Genomic DNA, 24,399 nt, shown 5'->3' on the forward strand with positions numbered 1-24,399 from the left:
CAGAAGCAACTGAAAGGTTTACTTGGACTGAGAAGAAGCCAGTGGATTTAGCAATTTTGAGACTGTTGATAATTTTGAGGCAAATAATTCCTTAGGGCCTCATGTTTCTCTTGGAGCAGGTGATCTCCAAGGTCTTATCCGTCTCTAACATTCAATGTTCCACGGGCCTTTCCAGTTCTGATGTTTATTTTAGAATTCCGCATTCTCTGTTCTGTTCACTAGTAACATCCCGCTGTATTAGATGGATCAAGTGTAAATTAAATTTTGGAACCAAGTAAGTACCTGATTAGGTTTGAGATGAGGGAGTGATAGATATGAGAGTTCTGTGTTCATCCTCAGTAAGAAAGTTATCTGAATAAATTTACAAATTTAATTTTATGGTTTTTGTTTGATTTTTGGTTTGGTTTTGTTGTCTTTTACAGGAACAGAGATTTGGGCATTGTTTCTTATTGTTTTTACATTAACCTTAATCCTATTCCTATTAAGACAAAAAAATTATAAATCGATATAATAATTTTTATGAACATAATTTAATGAGTAACAGAATCAACTTCATTTGCAGCTAAACTCAAAAGGAGACTTCAATAATTCAAATATCTAGAATAACTGACCTGTTGTTACTATCTCTTAATGTACCTTTCCTCTCTGTTGCTCCTGTTTCTTTGCCTTCACCGTGTGTGTGTGTGTGTGTGTGTGTGTGTGTGTGTGTGTGTGTGTGTGTCTCCTTTTACCTACTTGTAGTTAGCATATATAGTGAGACAGAGCAACACAGTGAAAAGAGTACTGGATTTAACATCATTTACCGCCTCTTCCATAACATGCATTCAATTGAGAATTGGTTGAACAAAGTGTGATTTATGAATGGGGTGGAATATTATTGTGCCATACGAAATGATGAAAGGGGTGGTTTCAGAGGAACCTGGAAAAATCTTTATGAAGGTGAGCAGAGCCAAGAGAAGAGTTTATACAGTAACAGCAACATTGTAAAAACAAATCATTTTAAAGAATTTAACTCTGATCAATAAAATGACCAACCAAGGTTCCAAAGGATGAATGATGAAACGTGCTACCCTTCTCCTGACAGAGAATGGATGGACTTGGAGGACAGTATGAAACAATTCATTCTGAGACAAATCCAGTGTGAAATTTACTTGACTTAACTGCACATATTTTTTACAAAAGTTTTGTTTTCCTTTTTTCTCAATAGGGAGGGGAGGAACAAAGAAAAAAAAGAGGGTTATTGAAGCACATTTTTGAAATGCACTGAAGAAGGAACAGATGAGCAGGAAAATTTTGAAAGTAACATGATGAACATATTATGTACTTTAAAAGAAAAGCAAGATGTATATAACAGATACACAGTTTTACTTGCTGCAGATATTTTTATTAATCTAATCTTTTTATACTGGTTACATTGGTTTTATTATATAGAATGTATTCAGTTAGACAGTACCCCTCTCCCTTTTACAGCGTATATGGAAATTTTCATTTTAACTGATGTTTGTGAAGTTCAGAAGGGGGAGGGGAATGAATTGAAAGGGACTTTAGAAATCGTCTAGTTCAATGCCCAGAATTTTACAGTGGAGGAAACTGAGACCTAGAGAGGTTAAGTGACTTGCCCACGGAGTCACTCAGAGGTGGGAATGGCAAAGTTATCAATTAGAAATCAGGGGGCAGCTAGGTGGTACAGTGGATAGAGCACCAGCCCTGAAGTCAGGAGGACCTGAGTTCAAATGTGACTTCAGACTAAACACTTGATACTTGCTAGTTGTGTGACCCTGGGCAAGTCACTTAACCCCAATTACACAAAAAATAAAAAAAAATAAAAAAGGAACAATTAGAAATCAGGTCTTCTGACTAAATCTAGCGCTGCTTTTTTATCTCTACCGTATCACACTCTTCCTATAAGCCCTCCTGGTTTCCTTTCAAATTCTGTTACCTGGTCACACTGTTTATATCTTGTAGTTCATCTTCTCTTCCAGTTGGGAAAGAAATACAGACAGAGCTGGCAAGCTGTTCCCATTATCCAAAGGAGGATTGAGATGTTATCTCAGAGTTTTTTCAAGTTTACATTTCTTTAATTATTAAGGAGATGACACTTTTTGAATAATAATTTGTCATTTGTATATCCTTTTACAAATTGGTATTAGGAAATAATTTTTCCTTTGAATATTTGTGTTTCTTTATACAGTTTAAATGACAAGGTTTTTTTGTGTTTTACTTGCTACAAATATTTTTCCACTGTTATTTTTCTTTTTATGTTGGTTGTATTGTTTTTGTTGTAAAGAAAATTTTTTTATTAAGTCAGACTTACCCATTTTGCTTCCTGTAATTTTTTATTTTTAATAGATAAGAATTTTATTTCCCTACTATAGTTGAACTAAATATATTATTCCCTTTTTGCTGATTTTTTTTTAGTTCTTTTTTTAGTGTGCAATCTATATTTTCACCATTGTACCATCCACTTAGGTATACATATTTTGTTTGTGTACAAATTGTTTTTTCCCAAAGGAAGTACTTAATGATGTATTAATTTTTTTCAGAAGTGGATCTTTGAGAAGCCAGGCATCCCGTCATGAAGAGCATATGCAGAATGTTCGCCGATTTCATGAATCCTTGCAGCAAGCTGAAGGGATTATTCAGAATGATAGCCAAGTGGGCTCACTAACGTTTTCATCCCATAATTCACTCCTGACCTCTCTCAGGTGAGGATTTCTTTTAAAAAATTATTTGGAATATTTGACTTTGTTATTCGGTTATTGGACTTACTCTCCAAGGAAATCAGACAAAAAGAAAGGCCCCGTGTTCACTGGAATATTTTAGCATAATTTGGTAGCAAAGAATTGAAAACAAAGTGGTTGCCTATCAGTTGGTGACTGGTGGAACAACTGTGGCAGGTAAATGTAACGGTATGTTATTGTGGTAAAATTACAATACAAAAAGTTCAGAGAAACGTGAGAAAAGTGGTATAAATTGATGCAGTGGGATGTAAACAGAACCAGGAGAACATTCTTATGTACCGGGACTACAAGAATATAAACTAAAAGAAACCAAACTCTCAGTAAATGAGATGGTTGAACATAAGCCTGTGGAGCAAGTGTGGAGCCATTAACGCCCTTCTCTGAGTGGCCGGGTCCAGACCACCAAAACGCTGCCCCATGCAGTCATGTGATTAGTTGGGAGCGTTTTACATAAATTAACCGGGGGTCACTGTGTCACTCCGTAAGCATTTATCAAGTATCTTTTATGTTCAACACCATGCTTAGTGTGGGGAATACAAAAACAGACAAAAGACATGCCCTTGTGATGAAATTTTCTTATACCAGTTTCCTTGTCATATATTAGTAATAGTGATGATATTAATGACAGTAATAAATACCTTATACTTAATATAACACATTATAGTTCATACGTCATGTTCCGTATACATTATCAAGTTTTGAACCTATAGGTAATAACATCTTTATTTTGTAGATTTCTTTATTTATAGAAAAACTCAGGTTAAGTTATTTTCCCAGAGCCATTTGTCTAGTGAGTGGTGATGCCACTGATCTCCTGATTTTTTTAAATTTTTTTTTTATGTATTTTTTGGGGGGGGTGAGGCAGTTGGGGTTAAGTGACTTGCCCAGGGTCACACAGCTAGTAATTGTCAAGTGTCTGAGACCAGATTTGAGCTCAGGTCCTCCTGACTCCAAGGTCAGAGCTCTATCCACTACACCACCTAGCTGCCCCCTGATTTTTTTTTTCAGCATACTAACAGTGCCTCAAATAGTGAAAAAGGTGATTTGCCTGGGTTCTTTCTAGTCTCACAATACTGGGATTGAAATTGTGGGGCAGATTCTGCCTTTGAGCTCTAAGAGTACCACAGTGTATCTCAAAGTTACTGCCCTCCTATAGCCTTAAAAAAAAGGCATAAACCAGATCTCAAGGCTGGAAGCTTGTTACCACCCAGAAAGTCTGTGTGCACCCCTGCTGCTGATGAGGGGCATGGCACTGGGACAGTAATTGAATCCCTCTGTGAAGTAAAGGGATTGATCTGTGTGAACTCCAAGAGACTTTCAAATTCCTAGCTTTTGTGAAGTAGAGAATATAAGATGCTGTATTCAAGTGCCTGGTGGAGGTTCTATGGACTGTGAGTCCTGTGAGAAATGAGTATAGGCTGGAATGATTGTGGAAAGTCTTCTCTGGAGTTGGACCTTAAAGGATGGAGCAGCATTTAGACTGGTGGACAAGGAGGGTGGTGATGAGACATTCCATATTTAGGGAACAGCATTGAAGGATAGAGATAGTTGTGAGCATAGCAGGCATATAGGGGTGGGGATATTGAGAATACTGTCCCAGCTAGGATCAAGGTCTCTTGTTGAGGAGGACAAAGAAGGGAGATTATTGGTAGATTACTGGAGATCTAATAGGGCTAGTTTTTGCAGGGTCTTGCATACTTGTTCATTCGTCAAACATTTATTAAATCCCTGTGTTATATACCGTGGAAGACACAGAGTTTAGATAAAATACAGTTCCTGACATCCTAGAGCTCACAATCTGTTAGGACAATGATGACAGTGATGATGATAGCTAACAGTTATATAGTGCTTTAAGACTTGCAATGCATGGACCTTTCTATACATTATCTCATTTGAACCTCACAACAACTGTTTAGAGCTGTGTACCACAGGTATTATTATCCGCATTTTTTAGATAGTGAAATACACATGGAAAGGTTAAATGTCTTGGCCATAGCCAATAAATATCAGAGATGAGATTTGAACTCAGGCCTCTCCTGGCTCTAAATCTAGAAATCTTTCCACTGCCCCAAGCTGCCTTTTAATAAGAGGCAAACATAAATAATTAACAATATGCAACATTATATGTAATACACAGTATCACATATTATGTGCACAAGTGGTGCAAAGTGCTTTGTGATGGTCATTATTGATGGGCAGATCAAGGAAGGCTTCTTAAGTCCTGACATTTGACTTGGTCTCTTAAATGATGCTTAGATTAGGAATTTGGACTTTATGGTATAAGCAGGAATGATTGAAAAGCATTTGTGAAGTGCAAAGCCGTATGCTTAGTGCTGGGGATACAAATACAGGACACAGGCTACAGGACAGCCTCTGCTCTCAAGCTCACATGTAGTACAACCATTCACTGGTGTACATTGTACATTGTACGTTCACTGGTGACCTTTGAGTGTAGAAAGGAGATGGCCAAAGCAACTGATCTTTGTAGGACATAACATGGGGGACAAGACTAGAACTGGAGAGACTGACTACAATACTGTCTTGGTAATATAGATATAAAATTGGGAGTGCCTAGACAGGGTGAAGAACAACCAATTTGTAGAAGTTGCAGTGAGGAACTTTCTGCCAGTTGGAACTAGTTCTTTCATAAGGTAGTGAGCTTCCAGTTACTTAAGGTCTTTTTTTTTTTTTTTGGCTAGGCAATTGGGGTTAAGTGACTTGCCCAGGGTCACATAGGTACTAAGTGTCAAGTATCTGATGTCAGATTTGAACTCAGGTCCTCCTGACTCCAAGGCCAGAGCTCTATCCACTGTGCTACCTAGCTGCCAGTCTTAAGGTCTTTCAAGAAAAGGTTGGATGGCCACTTGTTTGGGACATAAATGCATTTTCTGTTTAGGCACAAGTTGAATGAAATGATATCTGAGGTTTCTTCCAGCTGTGAGATTATAAGATTCAATGCCATCTTTCTCATTTTTCTTTCCTTTTCCTCTGCCTCACAGGAAAAACCTAGATGAACTGGATCAGATTCAGAAGTACTTCAACCAGAAATTAACCAAATCTTACCCTCAGCTCACCTTCAGCCACTCAACCCAGCCACCCCAGGAGAGCAGTGACAGTCATCAGGGTGTTGAGACAAGGAGCCCAGACTTAGGGAGCCACCACATTTTAGAAAAATCCAATTACTTGGTATCTCAAGTCAGTGCCCTGATTACTGGTAAGAAGCTGGTGGCCCTCATGGGGATTTCATGTTACTGAGAAAAGCCCATCTGTGTGAGAAGGGAAGAGAAAAGGGGGGCGGATTTTAAGGGATAGGAGAGAGCCAAATATCCAGATATTTGCAATTTAACTAGAACAAGAAAAAGAAATAAAAAACTTTCCTCTGTCTAGGAGAGGCCTAAGTCATGAGGTAAAGCATAGTAGTTCATTAGAAAGAATGTTGGGCTTAGGAGTATGGGGGCATGGATAATAAGATCCTGAGATTTTCTTATGGAGAGATCTTTGAATTTATCTAGTCCAACCCTCATCAATTTGCAGGTAAGGAAAACGAGAATGAGAGTAAGTATCTTGTCCCAGATCACAGAGGTATGAAGTAGGAGAAGGGGGATTCATTCCCAGGTACAAAAATTACAAAAGTTCAGAGTTGGAAAGAATGTCAGTGACCATCTAATACAATCTGTACCTGAAAAAAAAATTCCCTTGAGACCATCTCACAAGTAGCAGTCCAAACTTTGCATCGACTTCGCCAAAGGAGAATCTCTGACCACCTCAAGTAGCCTGTTGCACCTGGAGAGAGTTCTCATTTGTGAGGAAGCACGTCCCTTCAAATCTGCCTTGGCAGCTCCCCCTAGGAGAAAGGCTTCTAGCTTTTGCCCTCCAGGCCCAGGCAGAATAAATCTAAGACGTCTTCTCTGGGACAACCCTTTATATTCTTCTAGACAACTCTCATGCCTCTGCCAAAGCCTTTTCTTCTCCAGTTAACATATTCATTTTATTTTCTGAGCTTTCATTGACAGCATGCTTAGTTCCTTCCACATATTTTGTAATGCTCCTGAGCCTGGATCCAAAAGTTGGCTTTACAGTTTAGAAAAGCACAAGGTAAGAGAAACAGGCCTGTGCTGGGAGTCAGTGGACTTGGGTTCTAGTCCTAGTTCTGTCACTGGCTCACTGCATGACATTAACCAGTTATTTCCTTCTCTGTGCCTCAGCTTCCTCCCTTCCTCTGCCTCATGCAGAGTGAAATACATAGAATGAATGAGACATTTATTAAGCACCTACTTTGTACAAAGCACTCGGGGATACAAATAAAAAAGTAAGACAGTCCCCATCTTTTTAAATGCATTAAGTAAATTTTTTAACTAGTTCACAGAACTGAGGTACAGTTGCTTTTCTCAAGATCTTGCGTTCTTCCTGTGTAAAATGGGGATGATATTCCTGGCCCTACCTCATTCACAAGGCTCTTTTAAGGAGCAAAAAAATAATGGTTGGAAATGCGCTCTATCAGTGAATCAGAGGTTTCACTATTTACTTGCTCCCCTCTGCCTAGAGACAATTCATTCACTAAGTCAGCAGATATTGATTGAACACCTCCTATACGTACAGCCCAGTGCCTGCCATCAAGGGGTTTGCAGTGAGCTTTCTGTGCTCCTACCCACCCTTTCCCCATCAAACCTACAATTGACATTTCTTCAAGAATCATTCCTTTGTCTTTTTAGCGGAGGTGGAGTTTTCCTGTTTTATTTTCAAGCCATAATTGGCATTTTAAATATTCCACTCAATTCAGCAAACATTAATGAAAGGACGTGTTACTCAACATTGAGGATGTGGAGATAAAAAAATAACACAGAACCTGCAGTCAGGGAGCTTACGCCCTTATGGGAGGATGGGAATCTTGAAGGTGATTTCTTACATCAGAAAGCCATTTAAGATCTAGGTCCACTGTTCATTCCACTATGCTCTAATTTCTCTGTTAGAATAACACTTCACATTTACAGTGCACTTTACTACCTATCTCACAGGACCATTTGAGGAAGTCACTTTTTAAACTATAAAACACTATTACAATGGGAGCTAAGTTTGTATGACCTGATGCTGTTGTCAGATCATTAATTGTATTTCTTTGTTACACGAGAAAATTCAGTCTGAATTGAAGATTGGAGGTCTTTTCCAGAAATTACTCTATCATAAAGTCACAAGATGTCACTAAAACTTTTTTTTAAAAGGAAGAAATGAACACTGTGGTTACACATTTTGACATGCATTATCTCATCTTATCCTGACCACAGCTCTTTGAGGCAGATACTATAGGCTTTTTCAATCCCATTTCACAGAGGGGAAATCTGAAGTTAGAGAAGCCAAGGGATTTGCCTAGTGACACCTCACTGCTAGTAAACCAAGGTTCCTGCTGAGTTCTGTATCTATAGTATAAAAAAAGATAAGAACTTGTTCCTTTGATATTAGGCATACTAAAGGACTAGAAATGTTACCAGATTGAATATGTCTTTGGTTCATGGGGTTCACTAACCTGTAAGGTTTGTTCTGACTATGTGAATTAGTGACTAACATTGGTAGTAATTGGTAGCTTGGGAAAATAGTAATTGTGAGGATTCCATGGGGAATACTAAGATTTTGAGCTGGGACCTTAGAGATCATCTGGTTCAATTCCTAATTTTACAAATGAGGAAACAGGCACAAAGAGGCCAAAGTTACTTGCCCAAGTCATATAGATAGTAAGTGAGAGCCAGAATTCAAACTCAGGTTTTCTGACTCCATTTTTTTATATTTATTGTTCTTCAGATCTGCAAACTCTAACCAGGGATTCTCCATCATTGTCGAATATTCATCAGGTAGAGAGTGAAAACCCTGAAGGCAAGAGCCTCCTAAGGATTCATAGAGAAGAGGATAAAGAAGAGAGAAATGCTCTACCCCAGGACTGGCTCTCTCCTGTTCCTCTTGAAATACCACCACTTGGAAAGAAAACACTGGGTAAATTCCTAGACCAAGAAGCAACAGAAAATAATCTTCCATTGGCCTTGAAAGTAATTGAGATTGAAGAGGATTCTGAGGTAGCCCGAACCTCCAGTGATGATGACTATGAAGAAGATTTCATACAGCCCAGAACCCTCAACGAAATTACAACCATGACAGATAAGACCAGTCCTTGGTCTAGTATTGCATCAGAAGAAGATATGGCAGTTGACCTTCTGCCACAAGAGGTAAAGAAAGATGACCTTTGTACCTCAACTTCAAAACACTCCCCCAGAGAAGACGAGAGTGACAAAAATAATTCCCACCCCAAGATGTGGCAGGACAGTTGCCTGTATCCACCCAGCAGGACCCAGTCTTCCCCTGATCCTGTAGCAGAAACAGACAGTGTCTGCAGATTGAGTACAGATGTGGTTATACATCAAAAGAACTCCAAAGCAACAGGCTTATCTCAAGAAGGAGATACTAGTAAGGGCAGGAGCTTATCCCTGGTCCATGAAACAGCACAGGAAGAGAAGCTGGAGTCCAGTGAGTCAAGTGACTCTTCAGACAATGGAGATTTTGCTCATGATCAAACTGTCTCAGTTCCCCAAGCTGGAACCTCATGTTTAGATAAGAGCTGTGGAAACAAGGACAGCAATCATGACGAGAAGCTGTCTGCAAAGTTGTCATCATCCAGAAGTGGCGAAAAGCCTGAAGTCCTCTTGGCAGAGTCAGAGAAATCCCCAAAGCAAAGCCTCCTACTGTATCCTTTTGGTGTCTTCTTTGGTAACTTGTCCATTTAACTGACCCTCAAGTTTGTCTATGGCAGGGGTTCTTACCCTTTTTTGTGTCCTGGACCCCTTGGGCAATCTAAGGAGGCCCGTAGATCTCTTCTCAGAATCATCTTTTTAAATGCATTAAGTAAGATACATGGGATTGTAAAAGGAAACCAACTGAAATAGTTATCCAAAAAAAATTTTTTAACTAGTTCATAGAACCAAGATTAAGAGACCTTGATCTAGTGGGTGGTTGTTAGCATAGTCTTCCTTTAAGGTAATCACTTCTCAGGGAATTGAATTTTATTACCTCTGACATCCATTCCACCTATAAGAGTCTGTCTGTGATTCTGTGATTCCAGTCAGGGCCAAAAATAAATGAATGTAAAAAGTGAGTCGCCAATATCCTATAATTTCAGAGAATTTAGAACTGAAAAGAATCCAGTGCCCTCATCTTACAAAGGAGGAAATTGAGGCCGAGGGAAGTTCATTGACCTGCTGACGGTCACGCAGCCATTCACAGTGTTCTGATTCCAACCTGATCTTCCAGCTCCCAACCTAGTACTTCCCACTGCCACACTAGCATCAGGAAGGTACCCCCAAATATTTCCTTCACCCCTCTGCTAAGTGGGCCTGTCCTAGAGACTTAGGATTTGTCTTCACCCAAGGTGATAACTAAGAGACCACTCCCAAGAAGGAAGAGGACTTCATGGGCTCACAGCAGGTTTGTGTTCATTCATTTCAGTATACACTTAAGCACTGCTTTTGGGCAGGGAGCTGGTTTTGGCTCTGATGGAGAGCTATAACACAGTGTTCTTGAGCTTATTGTTTAATATTTTTTATTTGTATCAACAGCCTAGCACAGTGCCTGGCACAAAATAAATACCTAATAAATTCTTGTTTGATTGAATTAGGATAGAAAGTACACAAATTGATACAAAGTAGAGTGAGATTAAGTGCAAAAAAGGGGTAGGCAAAGTTATAGGAAAAATCAGAGCAGAAAAAAATTTTTCTTTGTAGCAGAGGGAATTGAAGTACAGAAAGATTTCCTAGAAGAAGATGACTCCCAAATGACTTAGACTGTAGAAGAGGGCAGGATAAGCTAGGAACTGGCCCAAAAGACAGACTCTGAAGGCTCTTCCTATAACAGAGGATCACTTGGTGAACAATTTGGGATCATTGAAAGTAAGAGGCTTCTTTCCAAATGTAATCCTACCCAGCGTCTTCCCATTTGATTCTGGGTCCAGCTCATTATCCAGCTAAAATACCTGTTCAAAGTACTGATATCTATCCTGATAGTCCAGCTTAAGTGGCTGCCCACCTCATTGCATGTCACAGTCTAAGGATGTGTGTTCTTCATCTCCGTATTTCTCCTGTATGGTTCACTGAGCCAATCTTTGGAGCTGCCATGGAATCCTACTGAGAGTGTCTTGTACTTTTATGGTGCTTAGGGGATTCCATCAGTACCATGTCATTCATGAACAAGAATATCTGGAGAACTTCACAGGCTGTAGAGAATCCCTTTACTATTTCATCTTTGTGCAGAAGATTCTCTATGATATTGACAAACACCTTTGGCAAGCAAATGTCACCCTATCCTGTGCCTCACATGGTACTGGAAATTAGAGAATTATCAAGCAAAGTTATTTCTGTGGTTACTTCTATCAGGAAGCCTTAACATTTGAATTGAAAACCAATTTAAGGTTGCAATTTGCTTTACTGAATCAAATTTTTTTTTTATAATTAACAACCAACACAATGGTATATTTTCCACGTATGTCAACTAATTGTGTGACTGAGAAGATATATTCTGCTATAGAAAACTCTGTGAAAGCCTACCTATTCCCATCTTATATCTTCATCGGGGATATCCTGATTATGTGCAAAAACTAGTATCAGAAATTTTATAGAGTGTTTTAGAAGTAGGCATGGGGGTCAGTAGTCCTTTCCAGTTCAGATTCTGTGTTATTTTCTACATGTGTGAACGAGGCTCGACAGAAGCCCATGTGAGAAAGACCTTCATGTTTTAGTAGAATAGAATCTTAAGTCTTTCCTCTCTCTGTAGCCTTTGGTTTTCTCCTTTGTAAAAGCAGACTAGATGATCTCTAAGATCCCTTCAGTTCCAAATCCTGTGGTCATATGAATAAATAGCATGAGTCAAGATGCAGAGGGGCATGAATAAATGTCTCTGGGGGGACAACAAGGAGCCTCACTTAACAGGAGTAACAGATGTGTTAGGACGAGTGAATGTCTGGACACACTTTTCCCTCACTCCTTCCTTCAGACCAGAGCCATTGGTAGTCCCTAATTTCTTTCTTTCACCCAAGCACTTGGAGGAGTCAATGAGGATGCTCTCTCTCTCTGCAGCTTCACCATCAATCACAGCCCATCAGGTAAGAGCAAAGCAAAGTTCTTACCCAGAGTGACAATATTCACCTGCTTCTTTGGTGAACATCAGTGTGAAATATGAGAGTGCCCCTAGCAGTCTACCTAAAATGATGCCCATAAGTCATCAGGTAAGAATTGAGCACCTTCTTTGTATCTAGCCCCATGTTTGCCATGGTTGGCAAAATAAGTATAAGTATAAAACAATATAAGTATAAAACTTGTTCTCTGCCTGTCCTCATGGCATTTATATTTCAGTGGGGGACATAGATATGAAGACCTGTAAGTTTCATAGGCTGTTAGTTTAACATGAGTTAAGCATTGTAACTCAGAAGCCACTGATTTTATCTTAGACTACAAAAATTAGGTTGAGTGCTCAGAAAAGGGAGGTAACAGCTTCATTATCCTGTGACCTGGTAAGATCACACCTGGCATACTCTGTTCTTGGCACCATGTTTTAGGAAGTGGAGGAGAGGGTATCGGATAGTTCTTTTCCAATATCTGTCATGGGACAGAATAAACAGATGTGTTTCTGCTTGGCCCCAGAAGTAGGATCAATAGATGAACACTGCCCAGAAGTAGACTGATGTAAAGAAAAACTTCCTAACCTGCCTCCTATTAGAAAGTAAACTCTATGAGGGAGTTTTCTTTGTTATGCTACATCTTGTCTAAATTGTACGACATTCCCAGCACCAAGCCCAGTGCTGTGTATATAGTTAATGATTTCAAGTGGCTGTCTGGAGCACCATAGATTTAGAGTTGGAAAGGATCTTATGATCATGCATCAGTCAACAAAATGCTGCCTGTGTGTCATGGACTGTGCTAGATTCTGGGGATACAGACAAAAATGAAAAGTCTCTACCTTTGAGGAATTTGCATTCTTCTATCAGGAGAGAAAACATGTACATGGTTAGGCGTGTATACAAAACAAATGACAGGTGCCTGGGCAGGACAGGAGGCTCCTGATGGGGTGGGGGCCTTACTTGTGTTGGAGGTGGCTGAACTTTGAAGGTAACTAGGGATTCAGAGGTGGATGTGAGGAGAGAGAGACAGGAGGTTGAGGCCTGGGTATGAGGAAGAGCAGGAGGACCCTTCTCAGCTGCACCCGAGAATGCCTGAAGAAGTATGACGTCCAGGGGTTCCAGTAGTCACAGTTCAGTGTTAAACCCAGAAGCTGAAAACTGTGCTCAGACTGTTAAGACACCCTGTATAATGAGGCTAAGAAGATAAATTGGGGTTAGATCATAAAAGGCTTTAAAGCCCAAACAGAGAAGTTTTTATTTGTCCCTAGAGGTAATAGAGAGCCCCTGAAGTTTAATGAATGAGAGAAACCTGGGACTGACATGGTCAGACCTGTACTTCAGGAATATCACTCTCACATCTGTGGGTAGCATGGATTGGAGAGGAGAGAGCCTTGAGGCAGGGAGACCAATTAGAAGGCCTTTGCAGTAGTGTAGGTAAGAGGTAACGAAGGCCTGCACCATGGTAGTGGCTGTGGGGCAGAGAAGACAAGGACACAGAAGACTGCTTAGATATGTGAGATGAGGGAGAGGGAAGAGTCTCAGATGAATCCAAAGTTGCAAGTCTGAGTTACTGGAAACTTAGTGGAGCCCTTGACAGAAACGGAAGTTGAAATGATACAAGTAAAATCAGAAGGGGGACGTAACGAATTGTGTTTTGAACATGCTGAGTTTGTGATATGTACAGGAAATCTAGTTTGAAATGTCCAATAGGCAGTTCGTGATGTGGGACTAGAACTCAAGAGACTAGAGATGCATATACAGATCTTGGAGACCTCTGCATCGAGATGATAATTATGGGAGCTGGTATGGTCTGCTGTGAAATAATTGGAAGAGAATAGGTAAGAGGGCCCAGGACAGAACCTCAGGATACATCCATAGCTGGTGATAGGGTTGAGATGGTCCAGTAAAGGTGATTAAGAAGGAATGGTCAGGCAGGGGGGTGGCAATGAGTAGTTTCATGAAAACCTGTGAGGAGAGAGCATCAAGAGAAAGGTGGTCAGTAATGCCGGATGCTGCAGGGAGGTCAAAAAGGATGAGGGCTGAGAAAAAGCCCTCAGATTTGGCAATTAAGAGATTATTGGTCACTTTAAAATATAGTTTCAGTTGAGTGATGAAGTCAGAAGCCAGAGATTACAAGGGCTTGAGAAGAAAGTAAAAGAAACCAGTAGGCTCTGGGGAAATTAAAGAAAGGGAAAGAAATCACTTTCCTCTAAGGAGATGAGGAAAGGCTTATAGTGAAGGTAGCACCTGAACTGAGAGCTACAGAAAAGAGAAGGATTTGGGTAAGTAGTTTGGAGGGGAGAGAGGTCAGGTGAATGGGAATTAACTGGCAAAATAGCTTACGACTGTGACAGTTACTTTACTGGAGGCTTTGGGTTTGATGTGTGGAAAACTGGGTATGATTATGTTGCCTGAGGCTAGACATCTCAGGAAAACATGATAGAAAAATGAAAATCAGAAAGTACTTTTCTTTCAGTGACTCACCATGTCAAGCCAGAATGCCTATTTATGTGGATGTTTCTGAATCTTTCTAGTCTTCCTGAATGAAAGCTGTAGAAATGGGTACTTAAAGCACCGTAATTGAGATCTGGAGAAATTATTATTTTAGCACAATTATTCATTTCAGTTCCACTAATTGAGAATTTATGATGAATTGGATAAGTAAACTACCTTGATATTATCTACAAAGAAAGGTTTTGCCAAGCAGATTAATAACCTAAACAGTATTCCAAAGAAGCAGTTCCTTATTGAATACCTTCTGTATGCCCATCACTGTGTAAAATAGGACAGAGAGATGCAGAAGAAGCAAGAAGTATAGTTCCTGTCCTTAAGGAGTTTATGATCTAGTTAGGGAAAGTTTTCCAAATTGTGAGAAGTCTCCTCTTGGTGGGAATAAGTCCATTTGTGCTATTGGGATAGTTTAAAGCAGTGACCAAAAGTATTGTGGATATTCAGTACAATTCTTAGGTAAATAAATCCACTTATTCTTAGAAAACAAAGGTTCAAATCAAAATCTATAAATGTAAAACTAGCGTCAAATTGTCTCTAACTGGTGGGAGGTGGCAGGAGGTGAACCTCTATTGGTAGGGCAGAAGGCACTGGGTCCAGAGGGGCAGCTAGATGGCACAGTGGCTAGAGCACTGGCCCTGGATTCAGGAAGACCTGAGTTCAAATCTAGCCTCAGACACTTGACACTTACTAGCTGTGTGACCCTTGGTAAGGCACTGGGTCCAGACATAAATGGTATGAGGGACTAGATTGCTACAGGGTAAAAGGGCCCAGACGCTATACCAGAAGGAGGGGTTCAGTACTTGTGGCCCCCAAAGCTAATTGGATGTTCCCCACTAACCATTCCCTTTGTGGCAAGTGGGACTGAAGGATACCATCCAATTGGCATTAGGGATCGTCAGGGTTCTGGTACTATTAGTATGAATTCAGTGCAGTCACTGTTTGTTCTTTACATTACTTTTTAAGTTTTGTTTTTGTTATAAAATTATAATGAATACTTAACTTAAAAAATGCAAGCTAAGAAGAAAAGACACATAGCTCTGCTGAGAGGTTAGGGGGGAGATGAGAGAAGGAGCTCTTGAGGAGCTCCCACACTGACTGAGGAGACAAAGTAGTCTCATACTGGAAATAGTTACATAACCAAAACACTCTATAATCAGGTGTTCACCAGTCCTGAGTACAATTGCAGTTGATTGCTGAGGGATGCCCCAGCCCAGACTGCTCTACCCAACTCAACTTTTCCATCTTTATTTCATACTACTTCCCCTCGCACACTTTGTGTTCCAGCCAGACTGGACAATTTATTGTTGTTTAATCTCATCCCATCCTCCCATTTCACAGCATTTACAAAGGCCATCTATCTTCATGCCAAGAATAAGCTCCTTCCTCACATCTGCCTGCTAAAATCCTTTTCCGCCCTCGAAGCTGAGCTCAGAGGCAACCACTTATTGCCTGTCTCCCAAATAAAGTGTTCTCTTCCTTGTATTTGCATAAAGCATTTTTTTTGTCTTTTGCAGACCTATTGTGCTAGACTTCGTATCACACATATTGTATACGTGCCATATTCCCCTCTGCCATTGGAGAGTGTAAAGCACTCTAAGGACAGGGGCTGTGCTCTTAATCTCTGTATTCCATGTGCCCTTTTCAGGACTCTTAATGAGTATTTGTTGAATTAAAGAAGAGCAGCACATTGTCTTTTCCAGACAGGCACCAATGACTCCCCACACTCACCACACCTCTCTCCAGACGAGAAACCTTAAGTGTACTCTGGCCAAATCATGGGCTGCCCTCTCAGAGCTGTACCCATGTGATTAACCTGCTTCTCCCACATTTTCTTCTTTACATATTCAGCAGAGAAAATAGCCAGTTAATAAACACTTCATGAGCATCCACTATACGCCCAGTCCTGGGCAGCTAGAAGTCTTGAGACCTGAATTCAAGATTCCAGCTTCGCCGATGTTTTGCTTTGTGACATTGAGCAAGTCTTCCTTAGTTTCCCTGCCTTTGACATGAATGGTTTTAGGGGCAGCTAGGTAGTACAGTGGATAGAGCACCGGCCCTGAAGTGAGGAGGACCTGAGTTTAAATCCGGCCTCAGACCAAACGCTTGACACTGACTAGCTGTGTGACCCCAGGCAAGTCACTTAAACCCAATTGCCTAAAAACAAAATAAAATAAAATAAAATGATTGGTTTGGATTTCCAAGGGCCCTTCCAGCTATGATGTGCCATGTTCTTAGGCCTCTTCTGGTTTTGACAATGTATGTATGTTTCAACTCAAAAAAGTTTTGGTAACTGCCTGCTATGTGCAAAAAAAAAACCCTATGCTCTCTGTTCTAAAGTGCCTATAAGCTCTGACATTTTGTGTTATAATAAAGCCCTTGCATTTGTAGAACAATTTACCTTTTACAAGTTTGAATTTACAAAGGACTCTGCATGTGTTGTCATTAAATTCTCTCAGTAAGCCAGTGATGACTGGCTGTGTGACCTTGGGCAAGTCACTTAACCCCATTGCCTAGCCCCCCCAAAAAAAATTTAGAAAAAAAAATATAAGCCAGTGATGTAAATAATACAGATATTCCATCCAACAAGGTGAGTTAGCAGAATGCTAATGAAGCACCTTTATGTGTGATGATGGCGCTTACAAAGATAGACTTGGTACTCAAGGACCTGAAAGTATTAAGGAGCATTCATTTTAGTTTCCCTATCTTTAACATGAATGATAGAAATGAATGATAGAAAGGAGCACGACCTCTAAGGGCCAACAAGAGTCACAAGGAGAACCCTTTGAGAAGCCTGAGGATCACAGAATCCCAGAAGTCCGAAGAAACCTGAGGTCAAGTAGGCTAACCCATTCCTTAACAAAAATCCCATCTAGAACATCTCTGCCAATTAGACACAGCTTCAGCTTGAAGATATTGAGGACAAGGATTGTCCCACAGCTGTTACCTAGATGCCTGCCTGGGAAAGGGCTAAGAGGCAAAAGATGCTGACCTGACATTGTGAGATTGACTTTGAGGGCTCTGAGCCCTCATACTGCCCCAGCCTGGGGAACAGCAGCATGGGAAGAAGCATTGTACATTTAAATGTGCCTTTATATGAGAGGCGTTGGAAAAATCTCTGAGAGTCAGAGTACTCATCCCAAGGGGTTGAGTTCTAGTCCTGGGTTCTAGTGCTGGCTCTACCATTCTGCATATACCATTCTGTGGCACCAAGCAAATCTCTTCCCCACAACAGGTCTCAGTTTTCCTTCTGTAAAGTAAGGATAATAGCCCCTGCCTTGCAGTATATCACATGGCTATTGTAACGACAAAACAAGATAATACAAAAAGCTGTGAAAATTTTAAATTCCTATTAAAAAAAGGTAAGGGAATTTTGAATCTGCCATGTTTGATTCTTTATCTAGTTCTGCCACTTGTTAGCAGTGTGGCTTTGGGTAAATCACTTAATGTCCCTGGGACTCAGTTGTCCAATGCATTCAGTATTGTTTCAAAACAGGAACATGTGGGTTTGAGTCCTGCCTGTGATACTTAATAGCTGTGAGTTTGGTTGGGCAAATCACTTAACCTCTCTGGCCCTCAGATTCCTCATTCATCATATCTCACTGTCTCCTTTAGAGTTCTTGCACGCGCATGAGCGTGCATACACACACACACACACACACACACACACACAGTAAATGTTTGTTAACTCAGCAAAGATGGTATACACCAGTCTAGTTGAATAATCTGTACAATACAGACTTACCATTGTACTCTTGTGGACAGGATGGATGATAGTTACAGTTAGGTGGATTTAGAACTAGTTGAATGACCAGATCCTGAAAAGTAGTCATTAATGCGTCAATGAAAGCTAGAGAAGGCTGTCTCTGGTGAAATGTCTCAGGGATCTGTACTTAGACCTCTGTGTAACATCTTTTTCAATGGCTTAGCTAAATGCATGCCTATTAATAAAAAAAAATAATGATGATCATAATAGGCAGCATTTATATAGTAGTAATGTTTGGAAAGAGCTTTACAAATGTTATTTTATTTAATCTTTGAAACAAACCTGGGCAGTAGATACTATTGTTATCCCCATTTTATGAATGAAGAAACAGACAAGACAAAAGTTAAGTGATTTGCCCAGGGTCACACAGCTCGTAAGTGTCTTAAGGCCATATTTGAACTCAGATCTTCCTGACTCCAAGTGCAGCACTCTGTCCTATGTCACCTAGCTGCCTCTTAAAAAGCCAGGAGGTATAGATAACATATTGCATAATAGGATCAGGATCCAAAAGTATCTTGATAGGCTAGAACATTGTACTGAATTTAATAAAATCAGTCAAAAAGTATTTCAGTCCTACTATGTGCCGGGAACTGAACTAAGCACTGGGGATATAAAGAAAGGTAAAAGACCTTCCTTGCCCGCAAGGAACTTTACAGTCCAGTGAGGGAGACATCATGAAAACAACTATGTACAAACAGTATCTGTACAGGATAAGTTGGAAATAATAAAGAGAACGAATTAGCATTAAGGGGCATGAGGGCAGGCTTCTGATATGGGATTTGAGTGAGACTTGAAGGTATGAGGCAGAGATGAGGAAGGGGAGTGTTCCAGCCATGGGGGCAGCCAGGCAAAATTTATGGAGTTGGAACATCAAGGAAGCCCATGTCGCTGGACTTCAGAGTATGTGGAAGGGAAGGGGAAGTCAGGTTAAGTAAAAAGACTAGAGAAGTAGAAAGGGGTCAAGTTATCTAAAGGATTTAAAGCCACACCGGATTTTCTGAAGGTGACAGGGAGCCACTGGAATTTGCTAAATTGGGGAGGAGTGTGTGTGCCAGTCAGACCTACACTTTAGGGAGATCACTTTGACAGCTGAGATGGACAGAGGGACTGGAGTGGGGAAGAGGCTGAGACAGAGAGACCAACCCGCAGGCTAGTGCCGTAGCTCGGGGACCAGACCAGGCTAGTCGCGGTGTCAGAGGAGGAAAGGGGCATGTGCTCGCATTGTTACATAGGTAATAACTAGAGATTGGAGCAGGAGGGAGTTGAGAAAAAGTGAGGAGTTGAGGGTGAGGCCTAGGTTGGGAGCCTGGGTGAATGGGAGAATGGCATTTACTCTCAACAGTAATAGGGAGTTTCAGAAGGGAGGAGGGCTTGAGAGGAAAGACAGTGTTTTCAGTGAAATTTAGTTAGTAATGAATTTTAAATCCTTCACTTCATTTCAAAATCAAATGTCCCAAGCAGAGGTTTGGAGGAAGTGTGGATAGGCAGTCTGAATGAACATGACCATCATGAGTCACAGGGTTTGTTGTTGGAGTGTTCTGCTCAGCCCCAGAGGGCAGCACTGGAAACAGTAGATGGAAGTTACATAAAGGAGTTTTAGCTTTAAATAAGGTAAACTGAGCTGCCCCAAAGGGATACAACGAGAGACAGGGAGTTCCCCTTCAGTGATCTCTAAGGAAACACTGAATGGCCATTTGTCAGAATTGTATATAGGTTTTCTTTCAGAGTACCTTCCATATTTGAAATTCTGTGATTCTAAAGCTCCCTGGAAAAAGTGAGGCTTGAGCTGGATCTAAAACTACGGAGAAGATTGGGGGGCAGGGGGCACAGGAAACAGATCAAACAGGCATTATGGTAAGAAGGGATACGACCTGAACAAAAGGCAGGAACTCCTAAATGACCCTTGTATGTTCAAGGACTCAGTAAGGAGCCTGGGCCTGCCCAGAGGGAAAAGGGGGTTAAACACAGGAGGTGAGAGGCAGAGAAAAACAGTATTTCTCATTTCTGGAGCTCTTTAAAGTTTGACAGAGTACATTCTTGACAACAGTCCTGTGTAGGGAGTCTACCAAGGTTTGCTATCATCATTTTCACTGCAAAGGAAACAATGACAGAAGTAAATTTCCTTGATGACATTCACAGTAGTTACGATAAGTGACAAAGGCAAGATCAAAACCCAGGTCCCTCCTGGGTTTTTCAGCATTCTTTTCAGTACACCACATTGCCTAACTGGGTGAGAGTCTGGAATGTCAGTTTAAAATTTTATTTCTCCACACTCCATATCTGCAGCTCCACCTCCTCCTTCCACTGGGGCTGGTGAATTGTTTTCATTCCCTCTTTCCTTCCCAGGAATCACTTGTCTCCACAGGGGGTGGAGGTGCCAAGGAGGGGAAAGGTGAGCCAGGCACAGCTATGTTTAGATTTCATAAATAAAGCTCAGAACCCTTCCTGAGGACTTGGTTCCTTGTTTACTTTATTTTCAGCCCGACTCCTTCGTCAGCATTTGTGGAGCTCCAGAAACAACTCTGAGAGAAAGAGAAAACCATCCAAGTCACATGAGAAACTGAGAGAGGGAACTGGGGAATAAGGCAAAGGCCAGTCTAGGGCAGCTAAAGTCAGGCACTGACCATGGGCCCAGTGCCAGGGAGGAAAGCAGTGCAAAGGGTGTCACATGGGGTAGATGAGCTGCCCATTCATGGGGGAAGGGGGAGGGAGTGGTGAAGTTTAGAGCAAGGAAACCAAGAATTTTCTTGTCACTGCCTTTGGCCCTCGATTCTCATTTCTGTGCCCTCTATCTCTGGTTCCCAGGAGAGTAGGGCCTAGGTGGTTAAAAAATTAAGTCCACCAATGTAGCAGTTTGGTTTTCCTGACTATACATGTTTCTAACAGGGTTTTTTTTTTCTTTTCTTCCTCATTCTCCTTCCCCATACCACCCCCATTGAGAAAGCAAGGATCTGAAAATAAAATTTAATTTTTAAAAAATAAATTTAAATACAGAAGTTACACTTGTAGGATAGTGGTCGGGGGTGGGGGGTGCTGAATTTAGAATTACAGTTTCTTATCTTAATTCTGCCACTTATTTCCTGTGTGGCCTTAGGTAAAAGTTGTTCCCCTCTCCAGGCCTCAGTTTCCTCATCTATTAAACTCAGTGATCACTAAGACCCCTTCTAGCTCTAAATCCTATTGGTGATACTATGTGAAAGCTTAGTGGAACCTTAGAACATAGAATAGTAGAGCTGATGGACCTTTTAGTACAACCCTTTCATTTTGCAGGTGAAAAAATTGAGGCACAGACGGAATAGATTTTCTCTAAACCCACATAGTGAATCAAAGATGGAACTGAGAATAGAACTAAGGACTTTTTGCATTTCCTCCCCATAGAAGAGATTTTGCCCCAGAACTAATCTTTTGACCTGACCTTGACTTTTTGTTTTTCTATGGAATAGTTGGGAGCTCTCAGATGGAAAGCAGGGTCAGGACTAGGGAAGAAAAAATGCAAAAACAATTTCTTTATTGTCTGAGCTACATAAATATCTGAGCCAAAAGCCATCTGGTCACACCATTCCCTTGGGGAGACAGCAAATCTCTCGCTGGTGACCCTGCCAAACAATAATACTGTAATACTAATTATCTCTCCTAAAGTTTTACAAGGTCAGAGAAATAACAAATGTCAGAGCCCGGATGGTGCAGTGGATAGCACCAGGGGCCTGGAGTCAGGAAAACCTGAGTTCAAATCTGGTCTCAGACATTCACTAGCTGTGTGACCATTGGCAAGTCATTTTACCTTTGCTTCAATTTCCTCATAAAATGGGGATAACAATAGCCCATACCTCCTGGTGTTAGTGTGAGAATCAAATGAGATAAAGCTTAAGTGCTTTTATTATTATTTCCAAACACAATGCCCTGTCTACCACACTACACTGCCCCAAGAGAGACTGGTGCTACAGGAACAATACCATGAATCCCATCCATCTGTAATAGTAGCTTAACGTTTATTTGTACATTAAAGTTTACACAGGTATTTCTTCACACCCCTTTCGACGGGAGTGAGAAGATTATTGTCCAAGGTCAGCCATTCAGGTCTGCAGTGAAGGCAGGAATCCTGTGGCTTGGAACACCCAGTCTGGCCCCTCCCTCTGTAGACATATACAGCAGATTTGGGCTAACTCTCCTAACAATGTCAAAAGCAATTTCCATTCCCCTGGATTTTTCATCTCTTTTAGAGCAGTAGAAACTCAGTACCAGTCTGGTGTGGTCTCTGTTGCTGTCCCTGGAGTTTTGTATGGATCAGGGCCCAGTGCTATGGCCAGACTTGGGACCAGCAGGAAGCCCCCTGAACTGGGGGGAGGGGGACCAGTAGGGGTGATGTTGCCTTGCTCAGACTCTGGAAGGCTAGAAGAACCAGCAGCGTTCCTGTACTTCTATGGCAGCCCTTCATCCACTGAGCAATGTGAAATGCTCGACATAGATTATAGGGTGTCATGGTCAAGTGGTGCCTTTGAATATAGAATAGAGTAAGACTCCAGCCTTGGAGCCAGGAGGGATATTAGAAGAACATAGAGTATCAGAGGTGTAAGAGACTCTAAAAATTATCTAGGCCCGCCTCTTCCTCTTCCTCTCTCTCAAAGGAGTAAACTGAGGCCCAGAGGAGGGAAGGAATTTGCCCAGGGAAACACAGCAAATCTTTGGCCTCGCACTAGAACTAATTCCTAGATGCCTGGGTTTTTTCTAGTACCTTAACCCTATCTATAAAGGGTAAAGGTAATGCTTCTTACTTCTTGAAAACCAAGGCTTTAATTAGTTCATCCTATATTCAAAAACAAAAAAATTTAAACAAGTAGATTAATGATTCCTGCAACTCTCCTTCTCTCCTGAGTGCCTGTGCCATGAGTATTTGTGCACTTTTCCTTTATAACCAGACTCTCTTCTTTCCTTCCAGGGAGGAAGTGTGTCTACAAAGAGCATCCATTACCAAAGGCCTGGCCGGCCCAGACCAAACCCACCTCCACCAGATCTGCCCAGAAAAGAGGCACAGAGGATCGCCAAGATCTTCTCTGCCCAGTATTCCCAGAAGGACTAGACTGTGTCCAACCCCTCATCCCCTTCCCTAATGCACCCCAAGCATGACTACAAAGGAGAGGACAGATGGCTACCCCCCAGGAATGAAGCCTGCCTCTGGTAACCACTCTGCCACATACCAGGCAAGGAATCTCCAGGTCAGGGATCTCCCAGCCATCCCTCATGAGGCTGGTGGGGATGACAATCTGGAATGTATGTACCACGATGAGAGCAGCTTCTCCTTTGTGAACAAGAATCAGATTGGGAAGCCTCACCCAGAACTCTTCTTCATGGAGTGACCACGGCAGTGAGCCCATTCAGGATGGGACCTCTGCCTCTTAGGTGCTGTACTCACCCACAGCTTGCAGTTTGCTTAGACTTTACTGGAAGGGGTAGGAATGGGATCATTTTGTTAGACTTTTTTTTTTTAACTAGATTGTGTGAACCACTGGGGAAAGGGGAAAATCACCTACATGGAAGTTTTTTTAGGAAATTGTCTTACATGAAAACCCATGCTTTTAACTTATTGTCTGGACTCAAAGGAGCCTCAACCTATCTCAATAAAGCCCTTTGTACTTGTGTCCTGGGCACTTCTGTTCCCAGGGATAGATTCTGGTTTTGCTTAAGAGAATATTGAATTTGGGGCCCTCACCCCTGAGATCACAGATCTAGGTTCCACATCAAAGCAATGCCCACAGAATGGAGAGGTTCTATAAGAAGAAAGGGACTAAGCCAGATGCCAGTGCCACCAGGGTTTTGAGTGCTTAATAACAGTGCCCATTTCTCTAACAGTTTACAGTTTACAAAGTGTTTTCCTGACTACAACCCTCATGTAAGATAGGTATCAATGCATGGATTATTAACCCCATTTAACAGAAAAAAAAAACAAACAAATAGCCTGCTGATACACAGTGGAACCAGAATTCAAATTCAAGGTTCCTGATTGCAAGGAGTTGAAATATAAAGTTGTAAAGATCTTCCTATCCTACCACACTGATTTGTGCTACCCTCTTCCTTCCACATTGGCCCTTCTCGGCCAGCCATAGGAATTTGCTTTTCGTGGATGCCCTCTTCCCATTTTGTTTAGCTGAGACTAAGGTGGGATTTTCTAATAATAACTAAGGGAAACAGATGCATGGCATAGATAAGAAGGTCTGCCTTGAAGTCAGGAAAACCTAAGT

At 41.2% G+C, this 24,399-nt stretch overlaps 1 protein-coding gene across 7 annotated transcripts in view; it reads left to right on the plus strand.

Annotated features, from left to right (window-relative positions):
• The window catches only part of C2CD3 (C2 calcium dependent domain containing 3), a 150,372-nt gene extending 126,539 nt beyond the window's left edge, over window positions 1-23,833 (plus strand). For 6 of the 7 annotated variants that reach the window (XM_027848178.1, XM_027848179.1, XM_027848182.1 and 3 more), the window contains 5 exons: window positions 2,544-2,705; window positions 5,741-5,955; window positions 8,535-9,468; window positions 11,766-11,874; window positions 23,100-23,833. In XM_027848178.1, coding sequence (XP_027703979.1) covers window positions 2,544-2,705; window positions 5,741-5,955; window positions 8,535-9,468; window positions 11,766-11,874; window positions 23,100-23,240 — 1,561 coding nt within the window. In that variant the 3' untranslated portion in view covers window positions 23,241-23,833. Of the gene's footprint in view, window positions 1-2,543; window positions 2,706-5,740; window positions 5,956-8,534; window positions 9,469-10,109; window positions 10,206-11,765; window positions 11,875-23,099 lie in introns of all 7 variants that reach the window. The other variant, XR_003567867.1, reaches the window with a different exon arrangement.
• The last annotated feature ends 566 nt before the right edge of the window (window positions 23,834-24,399 follow it).

This window comes from Vombatus ursinus, unplaced genomic scaffold (assembly GCF_900497805.2).
Source record: "Vombatus ursinus unplaced genomic scaffold, bare-nosed wombat genome assembly UNPS02005659.1, whole genome shotgun sequence".
In the NCBI taxonomy this organism is placed as follows: Eukaryota; Metazoa; Chordata; class Mammalia; order Diprotodontia; family Vombatidae; genus Vombatus; species Vombatus ursinus.